Source organism: Cebidichthys violaceus, unplaced genomic scaffold, assembly GCF_023349555.1.
Source record: "Cebidichthys violaceus isolate CVI_PGR_0920_01 unplaced genomic scaffold, fCebVio1.0.p SCAF_1, whole genome shotgun sequence".
Taxonomy (NCBI): domain Eukaryota; kingdom Metazoa; phylum Chordata; class Actinopteri; order Perciformes; family Stichaeidae; genus Cebidichthys; species Cebidichthys violaceus.
This window is the reverse complement of record NW_027176262.1, coordinates 2652945-2677944: the sequence shown is the minus strand read 5'-3', so window position 1 is coordinate 2677944 and position 25000 is coordinate 2652945. Positions and strand designations below refer to the sequence as shown.

The 25000-nt window shown below is 43.8% G+C and overlaps 1 protein-coding gene across 2 annotated transcripts in view; it reads right to left on the bottom strand.

Moving 5' to 3' along the window:
- The window catches only part of LOC137869042 (chloride channel protein 2-like), a 115568-nt gene that overhangs the window by 72662 nt on the left and 17906 nt on the right, over positions 1–25000 (bottom strand). For both annotated transcript variants that reach the window (XM_068706140.1, XM_068706148.1), the window contains exon 2: positions 5922–6072. In XM_068706140.1, the coding sequence (XP_068562241.1) occupies positions 5922–6072 (151 nt within the window). The remainder of the gene's footprint in view (positions 1–5921; positions 6073–25000) is intronic.

Here is a 25000-nt window from a genome sequence, read left to right as displayed (position 1 = left end):
ATGTGATACAACTTTTACACTAACGGGACACAAAGTGGACATAAGAAAGTATTTAATGTGCGAAAGAGAGGCAGTGGTGGAAAGTGACTATAGTATTTATTTAAGTAATTTACTTTCGTACAACTTTGAACTCTACTTGAGTATGTACATTTTATGCTACTTTCTACTTCACTACTTTACATTTTTTGACAGTCGTAGTTACTTTGCAGATTAAGGTTTTACATAAAAAACTATTTATATATCCAACACATTGTTAAATATTGAATCTCTGAATCCCAACATTTTTGGCTCGTCCCTCACAAAAAAAAGAAGAGTTGTCATGTTTTAGATGTCTACAGGTTCTTAGCAATTCCATATCTAACATCGTTTAATTTAAATTAAAGTCTAGGCCTGAAAACGGTCAAAAATTGTCATTTTTCTGACATTTCTTTTCAATAAACAAGAATATGAAACTGCATAGCAGGAATGTGTTTTTTGTCTTTCTCCAAGTGCGTTAATAATCCTTGGGAGCCTTTAAAAAGGGTTCCAAACCCTCGGTTGGAAATTATTGGAAATGTTACGCAACTACACTACGTTCTAACAAGCGTAACGTCACGTAACCTAACTTTGGATTAACATGGAACATCAACACCTCCTTCCTGAGTAAAAAAAACCCTGTTTCAACTATTAATCGCCCACGATTTTGGGCTCTTTATACTAGGTCACCTGACTTCCTCCACCTTTACCGTTTGACTCTTTACTGTACTCATTTTGTTTTTATTTGTATTGTTTTTGTTCTCTACTGATGCACTGTCCACATTGCTAGTGTAATCCTGCAAATGTCCCCGCTGTGGGACTAATAAAGTATTATCTTAATTTAAGTATTTAAAGCTAGCTCCATCTTGATCAGCTACAAAAGTACGGTTTAGGAGAATGCATGCGTTTACTTTAGATACTTTCAGTGCATTTAGCTCATACTACGAGTACTTTTACTTTAGTTGAAGCTCTGACTGCTTCTTCCACCACTGAAGACAGTCGATCCGACCCAGCAGGTCCCAGCAATCCACCCATCTGACGTTCTGCGATCAAAGTGTCCCCTGAAGAGTGGACATATTGACCACTGAAAATAGTTGGCAACTCTTCTTAAATTTGGATATTTTTAGCAGCAGTACGGAGCTCTACAAACAGCAACGTCAACTGGTCACTCGCACCGTTTCGTCTGTTGTTCTGGTGAAAAAGGCAACATTGTAGATGCCAACGCAAATAAAATGCTCTTTCAACATGGCCAATCACAGCAGGGAGTCCCGTATGAAAAGAAATGCACTTCACATAACTTTTTAAAGAACATCGAGTGGAGCATTCTGTCTTCTGTGGTATTTGTACCTTAAGATTGCGTGCTAGAGATGATATAATCTATCTTTTATTGGCTGATTAATCACCTCCATACAATTTTTCCGATCACAAAACTGGAGAACATGAACATCTTGAGATTTTAACCCGGAAAAGTACAATCACTTTAAATCAGAGATACAGTAGGATTAACATCATCTTAAAACGGGTTTGGGGAGTTTGTACTTTGTGTGATTACTCTATGTAATTTACAAAGCTGATCGCATCAGACAATTTGACCAACACACCTATTATGAGCTCTAGTTAGTTAAATTGTTCCCAATTGGAGGAACGATTGCTTGTTGTAGGGTTTGTGGACTGATGTTTTGATGCCTCAAATTCAGCATTTTGGCCGTCGCCATCTTGGATTATGGCCTTCTCCTTTTTGTTTATTTTTTGTAACCAGTGTACGTAAGTGACCATTTTTAGACAATAGAGGAGTGACGCATACGTCTCTGGTAGAGACCTGTCATTCACAGTGTAGCCCCGCCCCTAAATCATCCCCTGCTTCATGGTCTGTTTGACTCTAAATGGAGCATAATGTACTAAATGAACATCATGCTGTATTGAAGAAGACTGTAAACTAGAGATTGAGACCATAAACTCATGTTTACAATGTTTACTGAGGGAATAAATCAAGAGAGAAGTAGAGTCATTTTAGACTAGACTTCTATACAACCAGAGGAGTCGCCCCCTGGTGGACACTAGAGAGAATGCAAGTTTAAGGAACTTCCGCTTTGGCTTTCCAGAACTGGAGGTTGCAGTTTGATCTTAACCAAACTCAGAAAATATTTCAGTTAAAACATGTCAACTATTTTCAAATTAACACTATAATTAATATAATATTATGAAACCTTATGGTTTTTCACTGAAGAAACTTTCTGAATTCAGTCTAAAAAAAGCTGCAGCAGCTGACACAGTAACTGCAGGTAGAAAACTGCAGGTAAAGCAATTTATTGGAATTACCAGACCACCATAAATGTCTATGTTTTAAATGGTGATTCAGGACTAAGGAGATTCTGACTCAAATGTACAGTTCCTAACAAAAAAAGATCCACTCAGCTTTTCCACAAAAGGGAAAAGGGCAAAAGGTTCCCCGGCTGATGATGCGCGACTGGGCTCTGCCTCGTAGGGGAATGATAGATGAGCGGTACATCGCTGTAGGGGCAGAACCGGTCGAGCTTTAAAAGTCACTAGTTAAAAGCTGCAAAATTAAATGAAGAAATTCTTAAAAAGGCGATTTCATATTTTGATCCAGCTGATCAAGCTGCAAACCTCTGAGGTAGATGAGGGAACAGAAAGTTATAGCCAGTGAAGGGTTACTTTTACAAAGACTACAGTACTTGTCTTAGTGCGGGTACTTTGACCGGCAGAACTACATTGTGTTGTCTTTCAAAATAAGACAAAATAATAATACTGCCACTGCTTACTGTTTCTTTTTTCTGATGCTTTTTCATCTAACGTTCTTAAAAACTTCACACATACAGACACAATTACAGTTTCTGCTACTGTGTGTGACAAGTTTTGATGTGGAAAGAGCTTTTCAATGCACCTACATGGCTGTTATCTCACATTCTGTATCATTTGGATGTGAAATATATAAATATATATGTTGGTTTTTTTTTTAACAGGCTCTACAGTACAGTGAACCGCCAGCAGCATCTTGCGACTGAAACACTTTCCGTCTGCGACACGTTTCGGCACCACAATAACAGAGACGCTACCTGTTGTTCAAGCTGTCATTAAACAACGCCCGGAGCTGCTGGGACTCTGACTGTTGGAGGAGTCGTAACGGCATGCGATCCACACACACACACACACACACACACACACACACACACACACACACACACACACACACACACACACACACACACACACACACACACACACACACACACACACACACTGTTAACACACAACTGAAAGCATGACAGCTCCTTCAGGGCCAGAGAGTGCCGACGATATAGGCTGAGATTCTGCTGCCGGCTGCACAATTCAGCATCATTAAACACCAGCAAATGAAAAGCAAAATGTGTGTGTGTGTGTGTGTGTGTGTGTGTGTGTGTGTGTGTGTGTGTGTGTGTGTGTGTGTGTGTGTGTGTGTGTGTGTGAGTGCAAGAGTATAAAATAACAAAACAGTATGTGTGTGAGTGAATAATAAAGAAGGATTGTGCCGATCTAAGCAGGCAAACACTGTGTGATTGAGAGTGTGTGTGTAAGTGAGAAAAGAGCTGCAGCTGCAGTCATAACCCTCAGCAGCAATGGTGTGTGTGTGTGTGTGTGTGTGTGTGTGTGTGTGTGTGTGTGTGTGTGTCTTCGTATTTACATATATTTTCAGCCAGTCGCCTCTTGTTTTACGCCTTTACTCCACTCCGTGTGTGTGTTTGTCTAAAAGTGTGTGTGTGTGTGTGTGTGTGTGTGTGTGTGTGTGTGTGTGTGTGTGTGTGTGTGTGTGTGTGTGTGTGTGTGTGTGCAATCCAGATCAAATCTGCTCTGCTTGAAACCTGCTGAGGGACAAATCTATTCAGTTCTTCACGTTTTCTGGTGTCCTGATGCTCACAAAGAGGAAGAGGAGGAGGAGGAGGAAGAGGAGGAGGAGGAAGAAGATGGGAAGCTGACTCATCAGCTGCCAGTGAAACAACAGCAGAGCTCATCACTGAGATGAGAGCACACACACACACACACACACACACACACACACACACACACACACACACACACACACACACACACACACACACACACACACACACACACACACACGCAGCATTTAGGACCAACTAGTGTCCATTAGAGCTGGGTGTGATGAGCACTTCTCGCCAACAGAGGGCGCTGCGTTTACACAGAACGGGCAGCTGCACAGGGAGAAATGTGACCAACGTGCTCAACGGCACTTCAGCAGTGACTCAAATCTGTCGCGGGGGGAAAAGATGTGAGCAAAAATGTACCAACAGAACCTAAACTTGTGATCATGATTCAAACAACCTCCAGGAGCTGAAGTCACTGCCTTTGATTTCATTCAAATACATACATGTGCTTTAAATGCACGTTTGTTCTCTGCAGCTGTCCAGATTGAGGCGGTTATCTTCTTGTTCTTTAGCTTCACTCTTGTTTGGTGCTGATGCTCTTTGTGTACTCCACATATTCAGCATCGCACTCCTATAACACCGTCGCACTACTGATGGCGCCTACGTTACCCACAATGCAACCCGAGCTTCCAGCAGAATTGAGGAGACGGTGAACTGGTGAAGACACTTCTTTCCATCTCCACACCTCCAGATGTAGTTTTCTTTCCTCCATTATTTTTGACTTGTAGTCTTTGACCCCAACAGACGCTGACTCACCTGACATCACACGAGGCCATTTATCAGCCCACACACACACACACACACACACACACACACACACACACACACACACACACACACACACACACACACACACACACACACACACACACACACACACACACACACACACACACACGTGTTTTACAGCCTGTTTTTATCCTGCTGTGTGTCCTCTACACAATCTAATCTCATTATCATCTCACACACACACGCACACAATTATCACCACCAACAGTGCAGAGAGAAAGGTGGAGGGGGGGGGGGGTGGTGGTGTTCCCATGGATCCACCCGTGTGTCTCAACGCTGGGATTCATTCACAGCAGAGTGTTTGTTGTTTGTTGTTGTGACGATTGTTCAGCGATGCAGCATTTCTTCTTCTTCTTCTTCCCGTCTCGCTGCCCGACACGATCAACGCTCCCGTCCACGGAGCGCTATTTGAGACCGGCCTTCGGAAAATGTACATTTCCAACATTTCAGTTCATGTTTCCCTCTTTTCTTCTGCAGCGATGCTCCAGATGCTCCAGGCTGCTATGTGGAGGGTAAACCGTTACTAAGTCATTTCGTCCCATCACAAAAGGGCTCCAGGGATAACCGTCCAATCAGTGGACCGGTGCGGTAAAGACGCGATGTTCAGTGACATTAGAACCGGCGTACAGAAGCTCCGGTGAAACGGTGTTCCCTGACCTTTTTTAAGCACCGCGGAGCACCTCATTACGGACCGGCCCGGAAATATCGCAGACAAGTCCGGTTCGATGTAAAGAAACTGATGAAGAGCCGCTGAGCCGAGAGGCAAACTGCTGCATGTGGAGCGGGACACGCAGCGGTGAGCTGCTTCTATTAGATGATAGCGAAGATAATGTGATTAAATAAATGATGAGAGACCGCCTTCTGCGATTAGATCAATATTCACTGCACATGAAGCTATGGAGCACACATTCTGTTCTTAAATATCAAAACGTGTCACGACAAATCCAGAGAAAGCTTGAGAAATCCTCGTTATTAATGAAGGAAAATGAAATATACAATGCATTCACGTAATGCGTTTTAAATAAATGAATCGTCGACACTGCCTGTCAGCATAAAACAAATACAAACCTTGATTTTATACAAACTTCCCACTTGATTATGCTTTTTTTTTGCGTGATCAGAGGAATTTCTCTTTGAAGGTTTGTCCGCCGAGTGTCGGCGGTGAAAACTTACTGCGACACTTGGCGCAGCGTCCCTTGTCGTACTCCAGCAGGTCCAGGGCCCGGCTTCGCTCGCTGACCGATCGGCGCTGTCCGCTCTCCCTCAGCCGAGCGGCCTCCTCTTTGGCGAACACCCCGAGCTCCTGGGTGTAGCGCCCGTACATCTGGAGAGCAGAAAGAGTGGAGCGCCATTAGCACGAGTACTCCATGTGTACACACACACACACACACACACACACACACACACACACACACACACACACACACACACACACACACACACACACACACACACACACACACACACACACACACACACGTTGGGTTTTCCAAAAGGTGCATCAAACATATCACTGGTTCTGCAGCTTCTTCTCTAATCAAATACACCTTATATAATAAGCGGACGTAGTCGTCATGACGTCACACGTTGGTTTGTGGATGTTTCGAAGCTTTGAGTTTGGCAATTTCGCCGTCGCCATCTTGGTTTTTTTGCAACCAGTGAACAGGAAGTGACCATATTTGGACTGAGGAGGAGTGACGTAGAGACGCCGTATACGTCTCTGGTAGAGACCTGTCAATCACAGTGTAGCCCCGCCCCCTAAAGCATCCCCTGCTTTATGGTCTGTTTGACTCTAAATGTTCCATAATGTACTAAATGAACATCATGCTGTATTGAAGAAGACTGTAAACTAGAGATTGAGACCATAAACTCATGTTTACAATGTTTACTGAGGGAATAAATCAAGAGAGAAGTAGAGTCATTTTAGACTAGACTTCTATACAACCAGAGGAGTCGCCCCCTGGTGGACACTAGAGAGAATGCAGGTTTTTAAAGACACTTCACCACCGGCTTCACTCAGCAGAACCGGAGGTTGCCGCCTGGGAGGACCTCTGGACAACCCTAAAGGTCTCACAAACATACATATTCTTACACACACACACACACACACACACACACACACACACACACACACACACACACACACACACACACACACACACACACACACACACACACACACACAAAAAGACGTCAAGTCAGCGGTACATGAGACAGGAAGTTTTGTACACTGCCCAGACACCGGCTCCCCGTTTCCCATGATGCTCCTGGGTGGTGGACAGGAAAGGGAGGGGGGGCAATACCGATTTCCTCTTGGTTGCCTTTAACGACACAGTAAACCCGCCTCAACGGGTCAATCGAGGTCAGCGAGGCCGATCTTGAATTTGCTGATGCCCAAAAGTTGGCTACTAGTATCAAAAAACAACCGAGTGACCTCAGAGACTCCTGCAGCCGGAGGATCTTATTCAGCGCAGACTGATCTGCACCTCCTTTGTCTGCAGAGACTTTTCTAAAAACAACACGGGTGTGAAGAATTTAATTTGCGTCAGTATGAATTCATGCAACACCTTCTATTCAATCAGTCCTGCAAAAAAAATTATTTGATTGTGACAAAACTTTGTACACAGTGTATTTGAACTAGATTACAGCCGTGACTCTGCAGAGTCCAGACCCTGTGGAGAAGTTGAAGGGGAAACAGGGAAAGGAGTATGCAATATTGTTGCAGCAGCGTGATAATGTTTTCAGCTGCATTTGCACGTCTTAGCAACGTTGTTTTCTCATTTTTAAATCTTTTGACGCTGTATTTCACTTAGTTATTCTTGCTGTCAACACTAATGAGACCCAAATAATATGTTTTTTCCCCCCATTGCTAACAAGCAATACTGAAGACACTTTTTTAAAACACTTGCATCTTGGCCAAATAGTTAATTTCACCACCAAAACTCTCAAAATCACCTTGTTGGACCAAAACACTGGCGAACATTCTCACTTACAAAGGAAACATTTTCACTCATAACACTAACAACATCATGCTGTGTTGAAGAAGACTTAAAACTAGAGATTGAGACCATAAACTCATGTTTACAATGTTTACTGAGGGAATAAATCAAGAGAGAAGTAGAGTCATTTTAGACTAGACTTCTATACAACCAGAGGAGTCGCCCCCTGATGGACACTAGAGAGAATGCAGCTTTAACACGTGAAGCATCGTCTGCAATCTGCAGAACCGGTTTCACATAAATCAGAACTTCATTATAGAAGAGGAATAACACCTTTGTACTTCAATGACTGTGCTAAAGTATATGTAACAATAATGAATCAGAAATGCATACATTTCTATATCTTTTCATATAGTGATTTACTTGGAACAAAAGACCAAATTCCTGAACTTCAGAAGGAGACTGTGGTTTACAACACGCTCAATAATTGTGGCTCTTATCTCATCAGAGACCACCGCCCTTGGTCCTTCCTCTCCTTTGTCCTCCACATGTTCTTTCTGTCCCTTCCACTCGTCTGTCCCGACCAACCTGTCCTCTTCGATTCATGTTTTCAAACTAAATCATTGTAAAGTCGTCCCCCTTTTTGTCCGTCTGGTAAAAACAGGATCACTAGGTAGGCTTTTCAGCTGTGGAATGATTATTAGTTCATTTTAATCTTAATATTGTGCTTTTTTTTCCAGTAGTACAGCAGAAATGCATTAATAGTTTTGAAAACCGTGTGGGTTAGCGATTGAACAATGTGCTGCAAATATAAAGTGGTTTGCAGTTGGTGGAGTACGAACGAGAAAAAAAGAGTTCATGGATTTTTGGAATATGTGGTCATCAAATGAATCGTTTAACTGCTTTTACACAAAATGCATTTTGTGCAAATTTGGTCCACGTAGACCGTTCTGTTTCACCAACTGTGTGGAGAGTTTTGAGGACATTACATGTTAGAAAATTAAAAAAACAAACCTGTAATGAGTAACGACGATTGTGAGCAAAATGTGTTGCAGAAACTAGTGAACAGCTTTACTTCTATGAAGAACACGAGACGTTGACGAGATAAGCAGACCGCATCGAACAAAAAACCGACATACGATGTCGTTAACGACAAAAAAGGACTTGAAAATAAAACATTGAATCTTTAACTTATATATTAACGGTAGTACTTTGACAACGACAAAAGGACAACAAACAGAGATGAAGTTGCCTAAATGTGACCAATACTTGTGTGGACTTCTGACCTCAGAGACAGGTCAAGACAAAATCTAAAAATAGCCACTAAACCAGCACTAAGCTGCCTGGTATAAACGGAGACGTTCAGCCTGTATGAATGGGGCCGGGCTATGACCTTTGTAATGCACGACGTCCATGTCATAACAACGCGCTCTTCTTTTTACTTAAAGCCCGACATGGTTGTGTTTACACGGCAAAGCAAAAGGAAAAAAAAAAAAAAAGGTACACCGCCGTTTCCGTTTCTGTGCCTGTCAGGATAGAAACACTGGAAGCTGGAGTATACTTTAGTTGTGAACGTGGCCCCAATGGATAAGTGTTTTGATTAAACCGTGAGTGATGGCCATGCACACAAACAAGACGACTGCAGGCTATTTTTAGCCCAACACACACACGCACGCACACACGTAAAAGTTTGTAGAACCCATAAATCTCACAGTTCACTGCTGTTTTATTGGGGTCAACGTTCGCAGCGGGTTGAGTGACGGCGGTACGGGTTTTTCATTTGCAGGACTGTCGGTCAAAACGGAGGATTTAGGACATTTACCTGAGTAAAGGTCGGGTGTGAATTCACAGAAGGGATGGGTTCAAGTCAAACTGTCAGAACACGCGTTTGACGGGGGGGGGGGGGGGAGCCTCGTCGCCAACCACGCTGTGAAAAGGTTGACTTGCTGCCGACACGGAACCCCGTGTTGCTTGGCACACATGCTTGGTGTTCGTTCAGCTTTTTTCCCCCCAATTGTGACATTAGGGTCAATAAAAGTCCAGCAGTCTCTGGTTTCAGCTCTGACATGGCGACTTCATTAAATGGTAACATTCACTACGTTTACAAGCACATAGACACACAGTCATATTCCGCTATTGTTCAGAATACAACAATATTCCGTATTTGACACGTTTAATGTAAACATCATATTCCGATTAAAACATGTGGGGTATGCCGGTATTATTCGGGTTTTAGGAGCATTCATTGGACATCATTAAGAATATGCGTCTCAATTGGGGTTTTTAAAGAGACATGGCCTCTTTCCCGTTTACGACCAGCTCTGTTGCACGCAAACCAACCGGGCAATAGTTTCGGATATCAACAGGTTTTTGGATGAGCGCAAATATCTCAACGCCGACCTTTTCAAGAGGGCGGTTGATAGAAATGAAAGAGGGAGGTTGTGTTCACACGGTCCAACAAAGTCAGCCCCCCCAAGCGGATCCCGCTTTGCAACTTTTTCCATATTTTGACGTAATAAACGGCACGTTTAGGGCATCGACCCGCCAAAACCCAGTCGAGAATGGCGTCGACATGAGATTCCCTGGCCCCGGTAGCGAGGATGCGGCCATTAAATGTTAATCGCAATCTGCAGGGCTGCTCGTAAACGGGAATATTGGCGGAATATTCATTTTCATTGGCCATGAAGGCAGGGTTTGAACTCCCTGAAGCTCCATTTTCATTCTTCAAACAACTACTCCTGCCTCTTTCTGTGTGTATATAGTCGAATGCATCACCGTGAATGTCTCCAATAAGCGACGTTTCCACAAGTCATTGTCCATCCCCCAGACCCCTCCCCCTCTCTGTGACAGCAGGCTTTTGGCCAAACTTCTGCCTTCAGACAACACTTGGTACGACCTTGTTTATTTGAAGCTTACCAAGGCCTTCACAGATCACAAAGGGTGTGTCTCATGTTAGCATTAGAGAATGCTTATGATTACTGCAACATAGTTGGGCTGACAACATTTTTACATAGAAAATTGGAATTCATGCCAAAGCAAAGTGACCATCTGTCTTTCACACGTTGGCCATAAAAAAAGCAGCCTGAAGCCGACCACTGAGCTTGAAATGCTTCGTCTTTCTGCACAATACAAGCAAAAATGTTGATTTCTGCATATCAGAAGTGAGCGGTGTGCCTCCAGCGTTCTTCATGAAAGTTCATTCATGAAAAGTTTCGGTCTTCACACATAAAAAGGGGCTGTTCTAAGATGAGCACTTGACCCGAGTGTTCACCTCTGCAGAGCGGTTAAAAAGAGATCCCCACTGACTCAGCCTTACTGAAGGATCTCTGAATGGAATAGAGGGCTTAACCGAACCAGGAAAGAGATGATGGACTTTTCCGGAAGGGGGCAAGAGAGCAAAGTGAGGAGAGGTATCGCCAGCGTCTATCAGGGAGTTATGAGTTGGCACAAAACTCTTGAGCGGCCATTCCTCGTCAGTAGTGGATCATATGTAGATATTATGGATTGCGCTCATCAATCCTGGTTCTCACTGAATCCTGTTTTCCCCAATTGTGACATTCAATTCTGCATGAAATCCTCTTCTTAAACAGACTTCCACCCTCGCATGAAGTTATTTTCATGCAGCGATTGCATTCTGCTCAATCATCTGTGCCTTTGTGCCAAGTTTAGCCGTACTCCTGAGACTAGTTCAACACAAGGCAGGTGTACCAAACGTTTGTGACCCCGTAGACCCAAAACACAGTTGGACCAAACTTTAAAGAATAGACAAGCGAGATCAAAAAGCTTAGAAGAGAATCTAAACACTTGACGAATCTGGTTCCAATCGACAACCCTTCGTCCGTACCAAACCCTGCTCGGTAGAAAGGATGAATTGGCGGGTGAGCCTCAAAATACCTCGACAATTCCAAGTCCAATATGGGAGTAGGAAAGGAATGAACACAAACTGTGGGAAACGAGAGGAAAAAAAAAAAATCAAGAAGGGAAGCATTTGGGGAGCGATTTGGGGTTTCCGACATCAAATGCCAACCGCCGTTTTTACCCAAGATGCCATTCTGCATGGCATTCTTGGCCACATACATGATCGCCAACCCTAAGTCTTAATTAAGTAAGGAGGACTTCAAACGTGAAAGGAAGCTCAAAAAGACCCGAAAAACAAGAGGGCAGAAATAGACCTTCTCAGACGCAACCCCGTTCAAACTCGCATCCGAGCAAAAAACAAAAAAAGGAAGAAAACAAAACAGACCCATCCGGAACAAAGGCATTACTGCTTGAAAGCCTATCATTACGTTGAGCGCAGTCACAAACGGGCCGTTCGGCTGAGCATGCCTGCCGGGGTTAATTGATCCCAGATGAACGGGTTGTCCCGCACTCATTGTCCCGGGCCGCTGGGGCAAAAGGCGAGGGGGGCAACGGGGCGACGAGTAATATTTCAGCATCGATATGAAGGGCATCATCTATGAAGCAAGATGCATACAAATGTTCCTCGTTGCAAGGCCGTGAGACAAGAATCCCACGTTCAATATGTAACATGGAAGGAGCAACACAGGTCAATGACTAACTGGTACATCTGTAATTAACCAGTGACCATTTTTGCCAAGACGAGAACCATAAATAAGCCTCAAATGCCGAGTGACCTTGTTTAATGACGCATAAATAACTGGCGAGATAAAAAGGCGGGTGATAAGCACCACCTGTGTCCTTGACCCGGTATGGTTACGCAATGGAGTCTTGCAGAAGTTCTTCAAAAAGGGTAGGTTGGAGGAGGGAGGACCGACAGATGACCCAAGAGATAACGAAGCTCTCGGACTTGGTCGTTTCTTTAATAAGTTCCTGAAAATTTCGAACTTTACTGCCGTGCTTTTGCAAAAGTTTCACAAACTCACAAGTCATAGAATTTTCTCTCAGGGGAGGGGACAATCATGGCATCCTCTTCAAGTGCCGTACACCAGAACTGAGGTCGTGAATTTCACACACACAGCATTGTTTCAGATTCTGAGCTCGGAGAATACAACAGCAGCAGCAGCAGGGGATGAGAAGAGGAAGTCATGTTTTATTGATGGAGCGGTCCAAAGAGGGAAAGCAAGCTGAGGAACAGAGGACAGAGAAAAACTGTACATACAAAAAAAAAAAAAAAAAAAAGGTCCCAACTGTCTACAGGGAGCCAATCGCAGAGCTCAGCTTGAGCCACGCCCCCCCAACACTGGTTCAGCCACTCAGAATGATCTGCTGGTTCACTCATTAACCATTCTAACAGTGGACACACACACACACACACACACACACACAGATGTACATTCCCTGGCTTGATTCTCCCATGAGCATGTTCAAAAATGTCCTTGAAATACAAACGGCATGACGGGTCGGCCCAAATGTGGCGTTTCATGGCGGTAATTACGCTATCAACTTATCGTACGAAACACGGACACGATCAGACATTTTTAGGTCAACAATTTATCGTATAAAATTATCTTGATCAATTTTACGTTACGACTTACGGTGCGATAAATGTACATATGGATAATTTAATCTACTTATGCAAATTATCGACAATATTAATAATGTTTACGTTACCGACATATGGACATCAATCCCTTTTACGTTAACGACTCATTTTTTTGTATTGTCTTTTGACTAATAGATAAATATGCACAATAGCTACCGGTTTCTTTTTACATTTCCTTACACAAGAAGTGAGAAAAATTACATTTTCAGTTTAACTTTAATGCTATTTTTCACATAAATAACTAAAGGGATACAGCAGTACAAAGGTAATGTAGGGCCTCTTGGAAAAGACGAGTGTGTGTGTGTGTGTGTGTGTGTGTGTGTGTGTGTGTGTGTGTGTGTGTTTGCTTCCTTGTGTGGCATTGCGTGTGGTTCCATGCCAACTACACACAAATCAGGCAAAGCCATAGTGGGGGGAAAAATGGGGGAACAAGAGCCTAAAACGTAGAAGAGTGGGACTAAAGAGCCGATATCGTGCACACACACACACACACACACACATAGTGACACACACACACACATAGTGACACACACACACACACACACACACACACACACACACACAGTGACACACACACACACACAGAGCTGGCTATAGTCCATGCAGTCAACCCCAAATGACCAGCAGCGTCACCGTTCAAGCCCAGCATGCCACCACTCACTTCAGCTAATGAGCTCCCTGACAGCATGTGCGTGTGTGTGTGTGTGTGTGTGTGTGTGTGTGTGTGTGTGTGTGTGTGTGTGTAGAACTTGGAGAAAACCCTCATTGATTTTGATCACTCAAAGCTTCAGAGCAGTGCAGTGAAAGCAGATAAGAAGGTGTTCGTTTTGTATCGTCCTTTTAAAAACATTCATCCGTACAGTAACAGGTAGAGGAGTTTGGTGTGTGTGTGTGTGTGTGTGTGTGTGTGTGTGTGTGTGTGTGTGTGTGTGTGTGTGTGTGTGTGTGTGTGTGTGTGTGTGTCTCTCAGCACACTGTGGGAAGGAAGGAAGGAAGAAGGGAGAACTGGAAAGAATCGCTGTGCACTGCATCCAAAAGGAGGCACTGAAGGAAGAAAGGCTGAGGAGCGACACTTGTGTGGGACAGAGGAAGGAATTTTACGGTGTGAAGACTTTTCACCCAAACACACTGAGTCCACTGAGGTTTCTAAGTTCACAGAATGTCAGTGAACACTGCAGAACCCTTTGTCTTCCTCTGAAGGCTGGGTTTTCTAATTCAGATAAGACACATTTTTTTGGGGGGGGAACGATACTTCAAAACACCGACCCAAAAAAGATCTTCATTTCTCAAAAGCTACATTTTAGAAACAATAATAAAGATTGCAGCACAGAAGACAAAAACATCCTATTGCTGTTCTGAGTATACATGTGATTATTCATGACGATAAACACCGATCCCAGATTTACTCAGAGCAGCAGGAGTGCACACGTAAAATAGATTGAAGAGCACTAAAGGAGACGTGAATAGGAGCTGAGGGAGCGAGCTGTGGAAGCATGTACAGTAAATAAGGGTTTCCCCAACCTTCCTGCGGGGGGGGGGGGGGGGGGGTAATGGGGAGTCTTGTGTGCTTGTGCCAGGCTGCCATGCCAACCCTGTGGGCCTCCTCTCGCAACTGACCCAGAGCTGGACAAACACACGGAAGAAAAGGAAGGAAGGTAGGACGGAGCGGACGGAGGGATGGATGACGGCGAAATAAGAGGCAGGAAGAGCCGCGGGAGGCGTCGGAGAAAAGCAGCGGAGCCGTGACGGACAGGTTCACACAGAAGGGAAACAAGAGAATGGGTTAACGGGTGAGTGGGGGGGGGGGGGGGGGGGGGGGGGGGGGGGGCGCTTTGGCACTATATACAGAATCCATCCCACAATGTGAGCTGAATTTAGATTTGGAACCGTGGAATCGGGAGAGAGAGAGAGAAAGAAAGAGTGCAGCTGTGAACGGCTGGTGATTAATGATCACACCTGTCTAAAGTTACACACACACACACACACACACACACACACACACACACACACACACACACACACCAAAGTGTAAACACATCAACCCTACGATATCTCATACTTCCACTCCAGCTTGTGCAAAAAAATTATTAATTTGAATTTGATTATCAGTGGAATAAGCACTCGAAACTTCCTCCTCTCATCCGTCTCCTCTCGGTATCTGTTGCGTGCAGCAGACAGCAGAGCACTGATGCCGTGCTACAGTGATGGTCTCTCTCTCTCTCTCTCTCTCTCTCTCTCTCTCTCTCTCTCTCTCTCTCTCTCTCTCTCTCTCTCTCTCTCTCTCTCTCTCTCTCTCTCTCTAGTAGTCAGCGCCAATGGCGGGCTGGCAGCTGCACATCGGTATTAGTGCCACGTCTTGACCACTGCCACAAGAAAGGCCACAGACCCAGCGAAGCTCTGGTATTCACCTGTGTGTGTGTGTGTGTGTGTGTGTGTGTGTGTGTGTGTGTGTGTGTGTGTGTGTGTGTGTGTGTGGTGTGTGTGTGTGTGTGAGAGAGAGAAAGAGCAGCAGGTGCATTCTCCTGTTGCCTCATTAAGAAAACCCATATTTACTCGGGCACATTCAGCTCTGCTGGCAAAATCGCACTCTTGCTCTTTCCAAACTATTCACTCTTAAAACTATTCACTCTCCTTTCAGAGTTTAAAAGCCACATGTGGATTTAAACCAGGCGGAAACCTCCAGCTAGAAGCCGATGCAGAAGTGTGTTAAAGCTGCATTCTCTCTAGTGTCCACCAGGGGGCGGCTCCTCTGGTTGTATAGAAGTCTAGTCTAAAATGACTCTACTTCTCTCTTGATTTATTCCCTCAGTAAACATTGTAAACATGAGTTTATGGTCTCAATCTCTAGTTTACAGTCTTCTTCAATACAGCATGATGTTCATTTAGTACATTATGCTCCATTTAGAGTCAAACAGACCAGAAAGCAGGGGATGATTTAGGGGGCGGGGCTACACTGTGATTGACAGGTCTCTAGCAGAGACGCTTGTCTAAAAATGATGGCGACGGCAAAATTGCCAAAAATTGCCAAACGCGAGGCTGCAAAACAGCAGGCCAACCAACGGGTGACGTCATGACGACTACGTCCACATCTGTTTTTGAAACTGGTGCATAACTGTTAAGGCTGCTGTAATAAACTTGTAATAAACTTGTTTATATTATAAGATGGATGGATCTTTCTTTTCGGTTGACTCCCACAGCTCTCACCGGCACTGCCTCCAGACACAACAGGCAGCTGTTTAACATGCGTCTGTTTGACGTAGAATAACCAGAAGAAGAGTTTGGTAGTGATGAGTAAACCATACGGAGCACGGTGGACAGAATTCAGTCATCTTGAGGGACAAGGCCTTTAATAAAGTCTCAGTGTAAAACCGTTTCAGGTGGTTCAGCAGCTTCTTGAAGCTTCACAGAACGTTAACATCTTTGGTCCGACATCTGATACAAAAGCAACAACAAAAAGCCTATTATTCAATAACTGTGGTCGATTACTTTAGACACATTTCAAAGCTAATATTGTCACGGAGCTGTTCCTCACGGTGTGTTTTCTTTCCTCCATCCCATCCCTCTCTTTACCTCCCATCACACACACACACACACACACACACACACACACACACACAGAGTCAGAATGAGGACGCTGCATCGAGCGGCGAGGGTGTCAACACGTCAGTGGAGAAGCCGTTCCGGTGGACAGATTCCCATTAGGGTTCTTGTTCAGGAGCTCACATTCAAAGGACTCGTCATGACTTGCAGAGTGAAAAATAGCCTAAAAACAAAAAGCATGGACCGTCATACCGAGTGTGTGGGATTCAGGAAAAGTGACACTCGGAGGTAAAATGAGCAGCTCGTTTATCGAGGACCATCTCTCCACAGCAAGACCACGGTTCAAACCCCGGTCTGGGCAGGACAATGCACGGTCTCCCCGTGTTCGTGTGGTACTTGTAGTACTTTCACACGGGATACGAACGTCGGTCTCCTGGGTGAAAGTCCTGGATATGTTTGACCCAACCGCCGACACTTCCACAAACCCTTAGTGGACTTCACGATATACACTTCGTCGTACGAATGACATTCAACGTCTCCGTGGTTCGCAGAAACGTACAATGTCAAAAAGAACGTCCTGCCGACTGGGCCTGTCGAACGGAGGACGTTCATGAAAAGATAGAAAACAAAATCATCAATCAACGTGAGCCCGAGACAAAACAAAACGCACTTTAAACGTTGGGTTGGGTATAAAACCGTCCCCTTTTATATTTGGCATATTTACACGATCCACCATGAAGAGCATCGACGCACCGCGGCGGGACGCCATGTCGACGCTTCTTTCTCATTTTTCAAAACGCTGGTCCTGAATCTAAGATGAAGTGAGGCGCCAGTAACGGGACAGACAATGGAGTCCCAGTGAGAAAAAGGGGTGAGACTGAGGGAGGAAAAGGAGGGAGAAAAGACATTTGTGCACAATGACTCCCAGTGTGTCTCCCTCTCTCTTTGTCTCTCTCTCTCTCTTTCCCTTTTTGTCTCTCACACGTGCTTCGTCGGGACGTGGGAAGGCACTGCCATGGCACCGCGGCGACACACACGGACCGAGGACACACACACATGGACTGAGGACACACTGTCCATAAAACTGATCGCTGACGTCTCACTGAGGAAGCACAGCTGTGACAATAACTGGCCTGAGAAAGTGACGGGGGCCATCGACTGTAGGGCACACAAACACAGAGAGACAAGATGTGATAGAACAAGTGGGGGGGAGGGAGGGAGGGAGGGGGGGAGAGAGAGAGAGAGAGAGAGAGAGAGAGAGAGAGAGAGAGAGAGAGAGAGAGAGAGAGAGAGAGAGAGAGAGAGAGAGACAGACAGAGAGAGAGAGAGAGAGAGACAGACAGAGAGAAATATGAGAGTCATAACACAAACAGACCTCCTCACTGTGTGAAAGAGACAAAGAAAATAAAGCACATAGAGCTCATGAGAAACAGAGCCAGGTGAGAGGAAGAATAACAGAACAAGAAAGTCTCCCTGAACTCTAAGACATTCAGCAAATACAGACACACACACACACACACACACACACACACACACACACACACACACACACACACACACACACACACACACACACACACACACACACACACACACACACACACACACACACACACACACACACTTTAGGATGAAGAGGAGGAGGAGGGACACAGCTTACTGCCAAGCGGCCAGTTTTGTGTCAATATCTGTAATGGAATAAAGGTTTCCTGAGACAGGATCCAATCAACCAGTGTGTGTGTGTGTGTGTGTGTGTGTGTGTGTGTGTGTGTGTGTGTGTGTGTGTGTGTGTGAGAGAGAGAGTGTGAGTGTGAGTGTGTCAATCCTGCAGCCATCAGCACACAGCTGCATTACACACCACACACCCATCCCTCCAATTATTTTATTAGGAGCCTTCTCACTTTGCTTATTACAAGTGTGTATGTGTGTGTGTGTGTGTGTGTGTGTGTGTGTGTGTGTGTGTGTGTGTGTGTGTGTGTGTGTGTGTGTGTGTGTGTGTGATAGAATCTGAAAGGCATCAAACAGGTTGATGCTTTAATTACTTTAATTGATTTTAATGGCATTTTAATGTGCTGCTATTTATGCAGGTAATTATTCTGTGATTAAATAATAAGCGTATGATATCAACAGTAGTAGGAATGAAGATGAAGACGAGGAAACAGCGGGGCAGAAGAGGAGGTGGGAAAGGAGACGTAAAAGAGGAAGGAAGGAAGGAAGAGGAAGGATCAGAGGAAGAAGCACAGCAACCAGATCAATAAGAGGGGGGGAAGAAGAAGATGAAAAAGAGGGAGGAGGAGCAAAAGAAAGAAAAAAAAAGGGAAGAGTGATAAAGGAAAAGAAGGACGGGTAAACAAAAAGAAGAAAAAGTAATTAGGAGATGAAGAAGAAGAAGAAAAGGAGTGATGAAAAGGATGAGGAGATGAATGAGATGGAGAAAAAGAAGAAAAAGAAGAAGATGAGGAGAAGAAGAAGCAAAAGAAGAAGATGAGGGATGATGAGAAGAAGAAGAAAAAGGAGAAGAAGCAAAAGAAGAAGATGAGGGATGAGGAGAAGAAGAAGAAGAGGGGAAAGGAGAAGCAGAAGAAAAAGATGAGGGATGAGGAGAAGAAGAAGAAGAAGATGAGGGATGAGGAGAAGAATAAGCAAAAGAAGAAGATGAGGAGAAAGAGACGGAGAGGGATGAGAGGAAGAAGGAGAAAAAGCAAAGGAAGAGGACAGATGAGGAAGACTGGGAAGAAGAAGCAACAGACGCAGAAGAAGGAGGGATGAGGAGATGAATGAGAAGAAGAAAAGGGGGATAGAGGAGGAGATAAGGAAAGGAAGGATAAGTGGAAGCCGAAGAAGAAGAAGAAGAAGAAGAAGAAGAAGAACTTTCTTGGAATGAAAACATGACCTTCTACACTCTTCTGGAGGAAAGTGTTCCTAAAAGAATGACTCTTATTCTGTGCCGACACAAACATACTGATGAATTACTGTGAATGTAGTTGGAGTTCACTAAAACTGAAGCAGTACACTGAATACAAGAAGCGTTGATTGAACTTAAAATGAAGATGGAACACCGGCAGTCACACCGCGAGTTCACCGACACACAAATGTTTGCAGAAATGATTCTGAGCGCGTTTTAAGGGATTAACTTGCTCAGCTTCATCACGCGAGGCGAGATTAGCTCAAATGTACACCGGGGACAAAGAAAGCATTTATCCAAACAGTGTGGAAATGAAAGCAAACGGGGGAGAGGGCACAGGGGAGGGGGGGAGGTTATTGTGCTGAAATAATTAAACTGGCAGATCTATTAGAGGTGTGTGTGTGTGTGTGTGTGTGTGTGTGTGTGTGTGTGTGTGTGTGTGTGTGTGTGTGTGCTGATCTTAAACTAGAGCAGGCAATAAGAGCAGCGTTTGTGGCGTAACATCCACTTAAGTGAAAAGAGAAAAAAAAAAAGGCCAATCTAATCTCCATTTCATAACCCAACCAATCTACATATATTAATCTGGCATCTGTGCTGCACGGCCTTGTGGGAATGATTTGGCGAGGTGGACCCAAATCTCCGAGAGAAGCACTGAGCTGAAGGAGTTGGACGAGTGACTATGAAAACGCTCCGCTCTGGTAAATCCCCTTAGCCGACCGGCTACGTCACTGCACTCCGAGATGGCTTAGAGGATATGAAGTGCATGAACGGCATCTTCTTCATAACAATATTATGGGACGCATTTCCACAAGACGCTCGAAAGATGAGCGAGGAAATAGCAGAAAGCTCCTTCTTCTGCCACAACGTATCCTCATGTATGAGTTCTTACCAAAAAGTTACTCCTCGTTCTTCGTGCGTTTTCATACTAAAAGTTCAGCAACACGTCAATTTACGCTCGTTACATAAATACAGTCTTTTCAAAATAAACTTACGTCCTCACAGGAAACAACTCGCTTAGGTTTAGGTCACAAAGCTACGTACTTAGGTTCAGGAAAAGATGGTGAAATACTTAGTTAGGTTCGGGAAAAAATGGTGAAATATTTAGTTAGGTTCAGGAAAAGATTGTACAATATTTAGTTAGGTTAAGGAAAAGATCGTACAATATTTAATTAGGTTTAGGAAAAGATCGTGAAATATTTAGTTAGGTTCAGGAAAAGATCGTACAATATTTAGTTAGGTTAAGGAAAAGATCGTACAATATTTAGTTAGGTTTAGGAAAAGATCGTGAAATATTTAGTTAGGTTCAGGAAAAGATCGTACAATATTTAGTTAGGTTAAGGAAAAGATCGTACAATATTTAGTTAGGTTTAGGAAAAGATCGTGAAATATTTAGTTAATTTCAGGAAAAGATCGTGAAATATTTAGTTAGGTTCAGGAAAAGATCGTACAATATTTAGTTAGGTTTATGAAAAGATCGTATAATATTTATTTAGGTTTAGGAAAAGATGGTGAAATACTTAGTTAGGTTTATGAAAAGATGGTGAAATACTTTAGAAAACAAGAAGAAATATTCAGATGTAATTTTGACAGCCCTACTTCTCAGTACTTAATACCTTTCGAGTCCTCTGCATTGTTACTGCTCAATGTTAAAAGCCACAGGTGTCAACGAATGATATACCAGAGATAAAGAACCGGCGTATTAACCTCACTCTCATGGAAATATTGGCTTTATGTTGCCAGAAATTACAAGAAATAAAATAGTCACATAAAAGAGAAAAATCAGGTACTGTAGCTAAGATAACGATCACATAACGAAAACACAAAGGCAGGACACTGACTCAGTGATTATTCTTCCAAAAACTTTGTCAATCTTTGGTGAAAGTCAGCTTTTTGACACCCTCTCCACAGCGGTCTGTCTCTTCAGCTGAGCAGGAACACGTGGCTGAACCGGTCCCAGATCGGACTCTTGAGGTCACCAATAGTGTAGCGAGAGGTCAGAGGGCTGCAGCTGTCTTTTGTCACGGCGGAGTACAGCGGGACGATAACACGACTGGGTCAGTCGCATAAGGGTTACGCAACAGAGACAGACGGAGAGGGGCCGACGCTCATGTCGCGGGTGATAAACTGTGTGCACGTATTCAGGCGGTGAAGTCTTCCAATATCACAACTGTGGTGAACTCTCAGCCCACTCATGGACAATAATCAATGCGATCCATTGTGCCGCAGTCCAAGACGTGCAGCGCTTCTGTCCTTCGTTATGTAATGATATGCTTCCATGCAAATGACATGACACAGCAAACACCAAGCTGCAGGAAGACTAGAGTCAAAATGCTACGTTAGAAAAGTCACCCAAAGGATCACCAGATATATCATAAATCAGCTGGAGGGGGACATACATGTTGAGGTGCTGAATTTTATGGCAATCCATCCAATAGCTGTTGAGACCTTTCACTTCAAACCACAAATGTTAACCTGCCAGTGGTGCCAGACAAGAAGTCAGGGGATCACCAAAGTTATTAGGAAGCATCGTCTGGGAACCAGGAATGTCTGTACCAAATTTTGCGCCAATACATATTTTAGATTTTGAGATATTTCAGTCGGGGTTTTAACAAAGTATTCATCCTCTGTGCACCATGAATGTGGTGCAATCCCTCCAAAAGTTTCTATGGCATTTCCTTGAAAAAAACATGCTTCTGGCACTAGAAGGAAAAGTCAGGGGATCACCATAGTTAATAGGTCGCATGGTCTGGGAACCATGAATGTCGCAACCAAATTCTGTGCCAATCTATCCTGTAGATGTTGAGATATTTCAGTTGGGGAATCATCAAAGTATTCATCCTCTGTGCATCATGAATGTCTGTAGATTTCTTGAAAAAAACAAAAAACATAAATGTCAGCCTGCTGGTGCCCCTAATGGAAATGTCTGGGAATCACCAAAGTTATTATGACGCAACATCTGGGAACCATGAATGTCTGTCCAAAGTTTTGTGCCAATCCATCTTTAAGACGTTGAGATATTGCAACGCTTGCTGGTGGTGCTAGACGAAAAGTCAGGGGATCATCCTCTGTGCACCATGAATGTCTGTACCACATCTCGTGGCAATCCCATCAAAAGTTGCCATGACATTACCTTTAAAAACAAATGTTAACCTGCTGGTGGCACTAGGGGAAATGTGTGGGGATCACCCTCAGGGGACCATGATGTCTTTAGTTAAGATACTTCAGACTGGACTAAAGTCTTGGACCGACCAAACGGATTGAATTCCCATGTTGACTTATAGCAACCAGATGAAGTCTCATTCATGGATCTCTTCTACAGAGTACAGTTGTGGTCAAAAGTTTACATACACTTGTAAAGAACATAATGTCATGGCTCTCTTGAGTTTCCAGTTATTTCTACAACTCAGATTTTTCTCTGATAGAGTGATTGGAACAGATACTTCTTTGTCACAAAAAACATTCATGAAGTTTGGTTCTTTCATGACTTTATTATGGGTTAACAGAAAAAGTGACAAAATCTGCTGGGTCAAAAATATACATACAGCAACATGAATTAGCAATTTTGGTGACTTAGAAAGTTGTGTCAATGAAATGAGCTTCATAGCATGGCCTCTTAACTTCTTGTGAGTGATTATGAGTGACTACAGCTGGTGACTTCTCTGAGGCCATTTAAATAGGGCTCATTGGATACAAACGCCCACAAACGCTACAATGGGAAAGTCAAAGGAGCTCAGCATGGACCTGAAAAAGCAAATCATTGACTTGAACAAGTCAGGAAAGTCACTTGGAGCCATTTCAAAGCAGCTGCAGGTCCCAAGAGCAACAGTGCAAACAATTGTTTGTAAGTATAAAGTGCATGGCACTGTTTTGTCACTGCCACGATCAGGAAGAAAACGCAAGCTATCACCTGCTGCTGAGAGAAAATTGGTCAGGAGGGTGAAGAGTCAACCGAGAACCACCAAAAAGCAGATCTGCCAAGAATTAGAAGCTGCTGGAACACAGGTGTCAGTGTCCACAGTCAAGCGTGTTTTGCATCTCCATGGACCGAGAGGCTGCCGTGCAAGAAGGAAGCCCTTGCTCCAAAAGCGGCACCTTAAGGCTCGACTGAAGTTTGCTGCTGATCACGTGGACAAAGATAAGACCTTCTGGAGGAAAGTTCTGTGGTCAGACGAAACAAAAATCGAGCTGTTTGGCCACAATGCCCAGCAATATGTTTGGAGGAGAAAAGGTGAGGCCTTTAACCCCAAGAACACCATGCCTACCGTCAAGCACGGTGGTGGTAGTATTATGCTGTGGGGCTGTTTTGCTGCCAATGGAACTGGTGCTTTACAGAGAGTAAATGGGATAATGAAGAAGGAGGATTACCTTCAAATTCTTCAAGATAACCTAAAATCATCAGCCTGAAGGTTGGGTCTTGGGCGCAGTTGGGTGTTCCAACAGGACAATGACCCCAAACACACATCAAAAGTGGTAATGGAATGGCTAAATCAGGCTAGAATTAGGGTTTTAGAATGGCCTTCCCAAAGTCCTGACTTAAAATCTCATTGAGAACATGTGGACAATGCTGAAGAAACAAGTCCATGTCAGAAAGCCATCAAATTTAACTGAACTGCACCAATTCTGTCAAGAGGAGTGGTCAAAGATTCAACGAGAAGCTTGCCAGAAGCTTGTGGATGGCTACCAAAAGCGCCTAATTGAAGTGAAAATGGCCAAGGGACATGTAACCAAATATTAGCACTGCTGTATGTATATTTTTGACCCAGCAGATTTGATCACTTTTTCTGTTAACCCATAATAAAGTCATGAAAGAACCAAACTTCATGAATGTTTTTTGTGACAAAGAAGTATCTGTTCCAATCACTCTATCAGAGAAAAATCAGAGTTGTAGAAATAACTGGAAACTCAAGAGAGCCATGACATTATGTTCTTTACAAGTGTATGTAAACTTTTGACCACAACTGTATTTGATGTTACTTCAGGGCCCAGTGAGATCACCGTTTGTCCAGGAACTACTCTGTGGAACCCCAGGTACCTTCACTTCTGTAGCTTTTACTGGAACACACACACACACACACACACACACACACACTGCAGAAAAACAGTGAGATCCCAGTCAAAATCCCCACTGCTAGTCCAGTGATCCGAGTGAATAATACCCAACCCCCCCAAGCTCAGTCCTTAATAAAAGTCTCAAGATAGAAAAGATCTTTTAACATTGCTGGGTTTACTGTAAACCTAAGATATCTTGTCACGTGTTGAGCAATAAGTGTACATACCACGGTGCTATCTGCATGGTTACATAAGAAGATATGGGTACACACACACACACACACACACACACACACACACACACACACACACACAC